We start from the raw sequence: 12,163 nt of genomic DNA on the forward strand, positions 1-12,163 counted from the left end.
AAGAGTAGGAGACCGGCAGAATTACTTAAGTACAGGTCATGTTGAAAAAAAGTCGTGAATTGGGTTTGAAATTTAAAGTGTCTGCAATTCTGCCCAGACACGATAAAAGGGAGTATATGATGAGAGCCTTGTCGATCAATTCGGCCCTGGAAGGATTCTGCAAGGCTCAAGGGGTAGAATTTTTTTTCAACCTGGTCTCTACTTGTTAACAGGAGAGACTGCTTCTACAGGGATGGGATACACTTAAATAGAAAGGGTACAAGAATATTTGCTGATGCTATCGAGGCAGTGTTAGGTGGGTCGGAAAACTGCTAGCTTGGGGGAATACAAGGACTAATAGATTAACAGTAGCCACTGGCAGAGGTGAAAGTGATTCTTGCACTGCTTCTATTGGAATGGGCAGCAGTCTGGAAAACAAGATGAAGAGTATTTCAGAGACTGCTGGGTATGTTTGTTGTCTGTTATTTGGTTTAGTCTGGAAAACAAGATGAAGAGTATTTCAGAGACTGCTGGGTATGTTTGTTGTCTGTTATTTGGTTTTTAGGAGAATTAGCAACTAAGGCCATATTGCTCGGGGGATATGTGGTGGTCATTCCCTGACCTTTCCGCATCCTCCATATTTGGTGGTCACAGGCTCGAACCCCGGTCTAATCAAGAAGCGTGTGCTCCTACACACTGCAGCTCCTTCCCACCAGAGACTGCCGGGAGTAATTGCGGTACAAGTAAACACATGGGTTGTGTTAGGGTAGCTAAGAATGGGAACAGGTGCATGTATACTTGCGTATACATCAATGCTAAGAGTTTGGTAAATAAATTTGAGGTATTGCTCAAAACATCAAAGGCAGATATAGTTGTGATATCAGAGATGTGGTGTCACACAGATATAAGGAATGCAGAACTGGAATTTGGGGAGTACGTCTACAGAAAGGATAGACAGGATAGGAAGAGAGGAGGGGTTATGCAATTAGTTAAGAAACACATAAAATCCAAGGAAGTGAAACCAGTTGACATCGCCGGACAGTGCAGTGTTGAGTCAGTTTGGTGTGACATAAGCACTGAGAGATCAAAATTGAGAGTAGGAGTGTGTATAGGTCTAATGACTCTGATGAGTATAATAAGAAACTGTACAGGGAAATAGAGTGGGCCAGTATATCAGAGAGTCTTATAATGGAGGGATTTTAATTTCCCAGATATTGACCGGAATTTGTGGGTTGGTCACTCACACACTAGCAAGACTTTTGTGGATTTATTGGATGATTGTTTTCTACATCAGCATGTTCGGGAGGCAACTAGAGGGAGTAATACTCTTGATCTGATTATCAGTAGTGATTCTTCATGCATTAAGAATATGCAGATAAAGGAACCACTAGGTGGCAGTGATCACAGTGTGCTGAAGTAGGATTTGCTCAAAGAGGTAACTACCATCAGGGGTAAAGGGAAGGGTTTTTAAATACTGTCTCAGACTGTGGTGGTGGTCTGAGATAGTATTTAAATTCTATACAGTGGGACCAACTGATGATGTTACTAACAGCAAATTCAAAATGGGAAGCATTCAAAGAATTTATCTTGGAAGCTACTAGGCTTTACATACCAACTAAGAAATATTGTTCATGGTTTAGGCCTAAATGGATGTCAGATGAACTAATCAGACATATGGCAGAGAAGAAAAATGCATGGGGTACATATAAATTAATGGGTGACATGAAAGCCTATGATAGACATAAGCTGGTCTGTAACCAAGTCACAAAGGATATTAGGCAGTCAAAGGCAGATTATGAGAAATCTTTGGCAAAGGGTGTAAAGAAAAACAGCAAAGAGTTCTTTACCATATCGATGGTTCAAGTGTTCATGATCCTGCTCAGGTGGCTAACAAACTAATTGAGTATTTTGCATCTACATTCACACATGAGGAGTTATTCAGGGAGGGATATGCCAGAGGTGAGTTAAACTCTGGCAGTGAGCTAGATGATTTTTTAATAACTGAGAGGAAAGTGGAGGAGAAATTGTTGAAGATAAACATAAAAAAGGCACCCGGGGTGGATGGGATCTATCCAGTTATATTAAAGGAGGCAGCAAAGGAAGTAAGCAAACCCTTAGCCATAATTATGAGAGCTTCTTTGGACTTTGGGGAGGTACCTGTGGACTGGAGATGTGCAAATGTGACCCCAATTAACAAAGTAGGATGAAAGGGCAACACAAGTAATTATAGACCTGTTAGTTTAACTTCTGTTCCTGGGCAGGTTAAATTCAGGCACTGATTAAAGAAGTACTGCAGGATCATCTAGACAAGACTTCAGTTATAGCTCGGACACAGCATGGTTTTGTTAAGGGAAAGTCTTGCCTGACTAAATTGATTGGATACTCTATGATGTGGTCAAAAAGGAACTGGATGCAGGGAATAACTTTGATATCATGTATTTGGATCTTTTTTTTTTTTTTTTTTTTTTTGGCTGATGCTGCATAAGCTTGCTTTCTTGCATCATATGCCCCTACTAATGTTAATGCTAAGATCTAGAAAAATTAGGCAGATGGGCTGAAAAGTCGCACATGAAGTTCAACATTAACAAATACAAGTTCTACATACACAGCAGCACTCCAAGAATAATCAACTGCATGGTACCACATTCAGAGGCAGTGGAGAATAAAAATATCTGGGAGAAATCGTGCTGTCAGACATGAATTTCTCTGAGCATGCAGACAGGCTGTTACAACAGCTGATGAGGCTTTGTCAATGATATATGGGAATTTTTCCAGCAGGGATAAGGAGGCAATTATTAACCATTGCCTTATACAATGTCCTGTTGTATAAGACAATGGTTAGGCTACATCTTGTGTACTGCAAATGGGTTTGGAGACCTCATTTGTGGAAAGATGTGGATCTGTTGGGGCAGGTTCAGAGAAGAACAAGATTAATGAGGGAAACTAAAAGGTACTCTTACCAAGAAAAACTTCACTCTGCCTTTGAATGGATTTAGTAAGCTAAATGCTGATGGTTTCTTCCTATTGCTCAGAAAACATACAAGGGGACATAAATTTAAAAAGGGTGAATGTACAGAAATTTACTTTCAGTCAGCAGGCAGTTTATCACTGGAACAAACTTCTGCCTGATTCTGTGGAAGCAGGTAGTCTGAATGAATTTAAGGAGGAACCACACAAATTATTATAGAGGGGTTGTCACACATGTGTGCGTGCGTAACTTGCATCATCTTTTGCCACTACTAATACCAATCTGTTCCAGAGCATGTCACAATAACTGCAAAGTATTACTGAAACCTGCTTCAGAACCAACTTTTGCCTGTGACTGAGTACACTCTTCTTCGTCTGGCACCATGAACTTTCATACTGCACCAAGACAATGTATCATGTGTTGCGCATTTACTTCAGAGGTCTAAGGCTGTTGTGGAATTTCTATATGACATGATGACTGAAATACTTTTACACCCCTCATTCTTCAGATCAAGTTCCATCAAAATTCTTCATCAAAATAAATGAGAGATGGCATGAATTTAATTCATTATCAATCCACGCCTGTAGTGGGTACAGAAATATACCAACAAAAAAGAGACTCTGCACAGTGTTTTGAGAATTAAGCATGGAAGTGGTAACTGTGTGTGTAGAAAAAGAAGAAGGCTACATAATTCGGATCCACCAGCAAAACTTTATACTATCTAACAACCTTATGGAAAATTAATAGAAGTTATTTCTGGACTGCATCTCACATATCATACATAGGTTTTATCTATCTATTTGTAACTTCTGTTCCAAGATCTACCTTATTTTATATATATACATATATATGTACCTTCATTGCCTTTAGAACATTCATCACCTATTTGAAGTTCTGGGAAGCAACATCCTGCAGTGTCTATTAATAACAGTGGTATTGAAGTATCCTCATTTTCTTGGACATTAGGAATATCTCTGGAAAATATAGTAAAAACAATAATTACTACAATTAACCTAAAACAAACAGTTGTCTGATAAACAAATTTTATTGGGCACATATATTAAGAGTATGCCCACAGAGTTTCTAAATTTCAATTCCTTGGATTTTGCCAACACATAATACGTAGATATGTTATTTTGGTGTAAGTGATTCTTTTGCTTTCCATATGAAAGCATTTCAGCTTCCTCATATGCTACATCATATGAACACTCTTAATCATCCATTTCATATACAAAACATACATGATTTCAGAGAAAAGTTAATGACATTTTAATAAAGTGGGTCATATAAAATTTTTTTACTGATAATATGTTAGATATTTACATAATGTATAGAAATAGTTAAACTTGTCTCTAGATATTTGTAAGCTTCACCCAAAGTTGAGCAAAAAGAGAAGCTTAATTAAAACCCACAAAAGAAATTTCTTTTAAGGATAATTATTGTGATTATCTCCCATTTTACTCAAACTGATTATAACATAATTTGCTATAAACTTGTTGATTGTAATCTGTAATCTGTAACTGAAGACAACTGTCACTGAAAACTGACAACTTCTCACCAAGGCAACGTTCTTGTCATCTCTGCAAAGACAAGTAACTTGCTGGGGGCAAAAAAATTTTACTAAAAAAAAAAAAAAAATCCTAGACAGAACGTTCACTATCAATTTAAATAAAACTGATAAAAATCAAGAAGTGCATCAAGTACTCAGCTGCCCCTTCAATGCTAGAGACTACGTTCATGTATCTGGCTATACTGTGAGATTACCAGGAGCAGAAATGCTGGTTCCATATGAAGTTGGTTGGTTGGTTGGTTGGTTGGTTGGTTGTCTTACTTTTTTTTTTATGGCAACCAGTCCATAATGTGCCAAGTCCATGGTAAAATTAAATTATAAAACATTCCACTAAGAAATAAATCTATTTTCCATGTATATATACAAAACATACATGCAAAATAGAGCAATAATAATATATGGCTAATATAATCAATAATTTAAAATTGACTAAATCTAGTGATAATAATTTGTACTTTGCAGAAAGGAAAAGACAACTATGATATTGCTATCATCTGATAAAATCTGACTAAGTATAAAGGCTTGGATAGGTGGTAAAAATAATATGGCATTCATTAATAAAAAAAAGGGCAATCTATTAATATATGTTATACTGCTAACACAAAACTAAAGAACTAAAATGGTCTTGGGCAGGACACATAGCTCGAAGACATGATGACAGATGGACTAAGAAAATAACAGAATGGTACCCAAGAGGAGCTAGAAGAAAACCTGGAAGACAAAGGCGGAGATGGATAGATGAAATTCATGAGTTTTTGAGTAGTAAATGGATGGCCAGTGCTCAAAACAGAAGGAACTGGAAAGTTGCTGGAGCAACTTTCCAGTTCCTTCTGTTTTGAGCACTGGCCATCCATTTACTACTCAAAAACTCATGAATTTCATCTATCCATCTCCGCCTTTGTCTTCCAGGTTTTCTTCTAGCTCCTCTTGGGTACCATTCTGTTATTTTCTTAGTCCATCTGTCATCATGTCTTCGAGCTATGTGTCCTGCCCAAGACCATTTTAGTTCTTTAGTTTTGATAAGAATGTCCTTTACTTGAGTTTGCTGCCTAATCCATGTGTTTCTCTTCTTATCTAACAGTCTGAGTCCCAATATAATTTGTTCCAATCTTCGCTGTGTAGTTCTCAGCTTCTCTTCCATTCTTTTGGTGAGTGCCCAAGTTTCACTTCCATAAGTCATGGTGGGGAGTATACATTGATTCATTATTTTACGTTTCAGACAAAATGGGATATTGCTCTTCAGTATGTGACTATATTTCCTGAATGCTATCCATCCAAAATTTATTCTTCTCTTGACTTCCAGCCATTTATCATTATTACAGTTAATAACGTGTCCCAGATAAGTATATGACTCCACCTTTTCAATTACTGCTCCTTCAATCATTATTTCCCTTTCCATGGCATACTTGTTCATCATTACTTTTGTTTTAGCCATATTCATGTTTAGTCCAAAATCCTTACTAACTGTGCATAACTGATTAAGATTTTCCTCTAATTCTTTGGGACCGTGGCTTATGACCACAATGTCATCTGCAAATCTTAAATGGTTTAGGTACTCTCCGTTCACATTGACTCCTTTCTGCAACCAGTCTAATCTTCTGAAAGCTTCCTCAAGGGCAGCAGTAAACAGCTTCAGAGATATTGTGTCTCCTTGTCGAACTCCTTTCTCGATTTTAAATTTGCTATTGTCTTTGTTTAGTCTAATAAAGGAGGTAGCACTCTCATATATTTTCTTCAAAATCATAATATATGGGATATCTATGCCTTGTCTTTCCAGTGCCCGAAACATTGCCTTATGCTGTATGGAGTCAAATGCCTTTTCATAATCCACAAATGCCAGGCATAATGGTGTTTTATATTCATTTGCTTTCTCCATTAGCTGTGATATTACGTGAAGGTGATCCATAGTTGAGAATCCTGTCCTAAAGCCAGCTTGCTCTTTCAGTTGATTCTCATCAAGTATTCTTTCTAATCTGTTAGTAATGACCCTTGTGAACAACTTGTAGATGTGGGATAACAAGCTAATTGGTCTATAATTTCCAATTTCTGATTTATCTCCTTTCTTATGCAGCAAAACTATGATTACATTATTCCACTGCTTAGGCGTGACACCTTTTCTAATGCACTCTGTGAAGAGCCTTGCCAGTTTTTGTGTTATGTCTCTTCCTCCCAATTTTAACAACTCTACAGTAACTTCATCTTCCCCCGGGTCTTTCTGATTCTTCAATGCATGTTCTACCTCATCAGAAAGAATATTGGGTATGTCGTATGTGTTGCTACTTTGCAATCCATCTTCCCCACTGCTGGTATCATTCCCTTGCTCCTTGTATAATTCTCTATAGTTAGTCTTCTGCTATTTGAATTATGCCTTCTCTGCTATTTATAAGTACACCATCGCTATTCTTCAGTTTCAGTATCATTTGTCTTTCTGTATTACTGCTCATGGCTGCTGATTTAAATCCTTTGTTTTCCCTTAATGCTTGTTCTACTTTTCTTGTGTTAAATCTTCTTATGTCCTCTCTGAGTCTCTTTCTAATGGCTTTGCATAACTCAGTATACTCAATTTTCTCCCTGTCAGTGTTTTTCTTGCTCTTCATTTGTCGTGTATGATTTGTCGTTGTAATATTCCTCGTCGATATCTTGGTCCTGAGCAGTCTGCAGAAGCTCAAACTTGTTCTTAAGTTCCAGTATATACTGCTTTTTCTCCTCTGTTATCTCAAAGACCTTTGTATTATTTACTCGAGTCAGTTTGTGTATATATATATAAAGGTAAATATCCAAGCTTTATAAATATATGCATATATTACAGAGAGTTCTTCTGACACAGCTTTCCATTTTGAAAAATTTACACAATTAATTTCACTTTATTTAGTGAGTGATATCACTCTATTGAGTGACTGCTGCTATTACAGGAACTTCCAGTCCCTAAAGTATAGCAGGCTAATTTCCCTCAATATGAGTATTGCCTCAAAGGATGAAAAGGTTGATATCTAGCGATGTATTGTTTTACCGACCATGATAACTGAAACAATTTTTCGAAAGGTTAGATATTGAGATTTATAAATGTGTTTAGCTTTTATATATATTAAGGGGAACTGCCCTTGCAAGAACTCTCCAGTTCCTAAAATTTAGCCAGATAATTTCACTAATATTCGAATATTTAATGAGTGCTGCCATCACTCCACTAGAAAGAATGAAACAGACAATAAGAACTGTTGATCACCTTATTGACTTTGATCACTGAAACAATTTTCAGAAATATCAGATAACCAAGCTTTAGAAATATTTATTCTAACCTTGAGGCGTTTTAAGCAGAGTAGCCCGAGGAACTTTACAGGAACTTTTTCACCCAATGTGAGTACTGGGTGAAATTAAGAATGAACAGGGCAACTGAAGTTATTTTTGTCACATAACTGGCTGTGATCACTGAAACACAATTTTCAGAAAGATTAGATATCCCAAACTTTATAACTATGTGCACATTTTGAAGAGAGCTGTAATTACGGCAGCTCTCCATTTCTGAAAATTCAGTGAAATGATTGCAAGTTTGCAAGATGATCAAAACAGATCAGTGGGGTGAAAAAACAAACTTCAAATTCATCTCAAAGAAAAGGTACTCGCTAATAATTCATTTATAGTTCTTATGGTTCTTTATATGCTGTTTTAAAATACACTTTGAGAAAAAATACTGAAGCAATTTCCCAATTATATTTCAACAATCTTTTAACATTATCATTGTTTTGTCATTATCTTCAGCTGGATGGTCAAGAGTGTTTTATCTTCATCAAGGCAGTCATCGAATCACACAATCTGCAATAACGTGCACTGCATGGCTGTTATTTGGTTTTTAGGAGCATTTGTTGTTGTTATTTGGTTTTTAGGAGCATTAGCAACTAAGGCCATATTGCTCCGGGATATGCGGTGGTCATTCCCTGACCTTTCCGCATCCTCCGTATTTGGTGGTGACAGGCTTGAACCCCGGTCTAATCAAAAAGCATGTGCTATGCACTGCTGCTCCTGCCCACCTGGCTACAGAGGCACCCGCACTGCATGGCACTCTCTTCAATGACAGAGAAGACTGCTGATTTTGAAACAGTGTTTAGAGCCGTCCCATCAGCTCCAATAATGGTTTGGACAGAGATTTGGATAACGTTTTGGACAGAAATCATACATGATTTGTATAGCCAGCTTGATTCATACTGGTTAGTATTTCATATAGGTGATGCAGTTCATAATAGTTAAAATATCAACAAAGCTCCATTGACCTACCACTTGCTTATATGCCAACTTGCACACAGTCCGGTTGAAATGCCTCCTTGTTTCTCCTGCAAACTCAGTACCTGGAACCATTAAAGAATAGGGCAAAATTTGGATTCTCCAGACCACATCAGCTTTCCAGTCATCGGCAGTACAGTTTGTATGTTTTTAGCCAATATTACCAGGCTTTTTTATGCACAGCTGTTAACACTAGTCTTTTCAGGAGACCCTATTCCAGATATCTATCCATGGAATGCTATTCTCTTTGTAGTGTTCTCTCAGAAACTAGCTGATGTGGCCCTTGGTTAACTTTTACAACCAATTTGCATCTTGTTTGAAATCATTTTTCATTTAATAGATGCAATCTTCCTCAATGATCATAATCACTTAACACAGACTTTCAACTGCATTTCTGCCATTGATGTCAGGTTGAAACTCACATCATTCCTTAAAAACTTTTACTTTTGTTTCTGAAACTAAATTTACTGAATCTTTTCTGCACCATCTTTCACGGTAGATAGTAAACAGGTTAACCTTATACTCTAATTTTAATGGTGTAAGCATCTACAAGTACAGAAGATACATATTTTTAATCTGCTACATGCCCTAAATACCACAAGTGACAAATCAAATTTTTTGTCCGGTATTTATGTTTTCAAGGTTGTTTCAAATAATGCTGAAATTACACATATATGTTACAAATCTTCCAAGTACTGGTATCTGTTATCTGTGCTTCTAAATAATAAGAAAGAGTTTGCAACCATAAACTATTGTTATCCAATTTTGGCATACATAGAAGACAGTATTAAAAAACTATATATACTGTATAAATTTGAGTGCATGCTTTCATATAAAGATAAGGGAGACATTGAAATTAAAACATTTTATCAAGGCTACAGAAATAATAAATAATATATTCAAACCATTTAAAGTTCATAAAGAAAAGCAAAATAAAAATATACAATATATTCTAACCTCTGTATTATTATACAGAAGTGAAACCATGGGGTAATAAAAAAAAAAAAAAAAAAAAAGAGAATTAGAACAGGATTCAGAGTGTAGATATGAAACATTTTAGAGAAACATTAAAGTTTATAAAAATAAAGAAGAGATGGAATGAAACTGGAACAGACCACTTGGCTTAACTCCCCAGAAAGAAGAAAAAGAAATAAACAACTTGTACTGAAATAAAATCATAATATGATTGTATTTCAGGTCTTCTATGGTGTCCTCTCTATCTTCCCTTGCTTTGGTCTAACCCTTACTCTTTTTTTCTTTCTTGCAAGTTTTCTTTTTCCTTCTTTGATTTCCTTTACACTTTTTTCCTTCTGAAGCACTAGTAATGAATGCAAAGAGACATTCTACACCAGTATCTAACCCATCGACATTTTAAAAATTCACATACATATACAAGGTGTGAAAATAAAGTTCCCAGACTGGTGCAATAAAAAGAACACAAAGTGAAGGAGGTCAAAATGGTATTATTTTTATGAAACATAATCATCACAATTAAATGATTTGTAGAATTTCTTAAGATACCGATTTAGATCCATGAGGTGTGGCACCCACACCACATGGAGGAACGCTGCCCCTCTATGTTACCAGGCAGTACTAGGTGGAAGATGACTCTCATCAACCGGTGAAATACCACCACTTTGCTTATTGGAGGCTTGAAGTGGTGGAACCCATGTTTAGTCTCTAGAGCTAAGTTCCGGTCAACCCTTCCCTATCTCTTCCACCATGCAGTATGATTAATGACTTTTGAGGTTATGATGAACGTCGTGGCGAGATCCAATATTCCTTACATTTCGAGGGTACAGCTCTAAAACGGTTTTCGCAGGCCGGCCCGCTCGTTAGTACACCGGACCGGACCTATTGGTAACTCTCTAGGAGGCTTCCGGATCAGCTAGTGTATAATCTTGCTACCTCTACTCTGCCAGATAGTGACTGGAGGGAGTCCGAGTAGTGTGTATGCAGGGAGCATTGTCGAGGCCACGTTATGTCAAGGATCTGGGTATATTCTTACCACTTGTATGCCATATCCAAAAATTTCATTACTTCATACAGCATGTCCCACCCACTTTTTCTTACTATTGAATACACCATGAATTGTCAAACTAATAGAGCAAGCTTATCTGCGAAAAGATCTAAACCTCCCAAGGACTTCCTAATTCACTTCACAAATATACGTGGTCTCAATTCTAATCTCAACGATCTCCATTTCCACTTGCAGTTTGCCAAACCCCATGTACTTTTTCTGACAGAATCTCAGTTATCGGTTGATTCAACTACTGCTCATCTCAGATACCCAAATTATTCGCTGTATGATTCCTTTCGCCTCAAAGGTGGTACTTGTGCATATGTCCATTCTGATATTCCCTGTCAGAGACTTGGTAATTTGGAATCTCCTCTCTTTGATTTTCTCTGGCTTAAAATCTCTCTACCTCATTGTGTCAAATTCATCTGTTGTCTCTACCGTTCTCCCAACTCGACTAATCACTTGGAGCTCTTTGACTTCCTCTCGTTGCAACTTGACTTTCTCCAGTCCAACTCTCCTAACAGTGAGGTAATTTTCCTTGGTGATTTTAATGTTCACAACCCCAGCTGGCTTCCGTTTTCTAGTCACACCGACCCAGCAGGTCGAGATGCTGAGGCTTTTGCAATTAGCATTAGTAGAGGCATTTGATGCAAGAAAGCAAGCTTATGCAGCATCAGCCACAAAAAAAAAAAAAAAAAACCACTTCCACTTCACCCCTCTGTTCGTTCAAAATACCTGTCCAGCTGAGCCTTAAACTTACTTAGGCTATCAACCTCCACCACAAGGGATGGCAGTCTGTTCCACCAACCAACCACCCGCTGGCTAAAGGCAAATTTCCGCACGTCTATCCTACATCTGTCTTTCCTCAATTTGAATTTATGCCCTCTCAGGCGATTTTTCTGAGCTAGAGGAAGAATCCCATCAGCATTGAGCATGCTTAAACCATTCAAGGCTTTATACACCTCTATCAGATCACCTCGCTGGTGCCTAGTCTCCAGACACTGTAATTTGCAAAACTTAAGCCTTTCTTCGTAAGAGCACCCCTTTCTTCGTAAGAGCACCCCTTTGTTCCATTCACTAATCTTGTTGCCCTTCTCTGTACTCGTTCCAGCAGCTCTACATCCTTCTTGAAATGAGGCCTCCAGACCTGTATACAGTACTCTAGGTGTGGCCTGACCATTGCCTTATACAATGGAATAATCACCTCCTTATCCCTGCTGGAAAAATTCCTGTATATCATTGACAATACTCCATGAGCTACTCTTGCAGCCCGTCTGCACTGCTCAGAGAACTTCATATCTGCCTGCACAACCACCCCCAAGTCCCTTTCATTCTCTACCACTGTCAGTGT

The 12,163-nt window shown here is 37.6% G+C and overlaps 1 protein-coding gene across 1 annotated transcript in view; it reads right to left on the reverse strand.

Annotated features, from left to right (window-relative positions):
* LOC150087085 (DNA-binding protein SMUBP-2-like) overlaps nt 1-12,163 on the reverse strand; it is a 460,431-nt gene that overhangs the window by 184,385 nt on the left and 263,883 nt on the right. Inside the window, exon 11 of the mRNA XM_090372370.1 lies at nt 3,803-3,921. Within this exon, the coding sequence (XP_090228496.1) occupies nt 3,803-3,921 (119 nt within the window). The remainder of the gene's footprint in view (nt 1-3,802; nt 3,922-12,163) is intronic.

The sequence above is a fragment of the Mastigoproctus giganteus genome, chromosome 4 (genome assembly GCF_048544385.1).
Source record: "Mastigoproctus giganteus isolate SK-2022 chromosome 4, ASM4854438v1, whole genome shotgun sequence".
NCBI lineage: Eukaryota > Metazoa > Arthropoda > Arachnida > Uropygi > Thelyphonidae > Mastigoproctus > Mastigoproctus giganteus.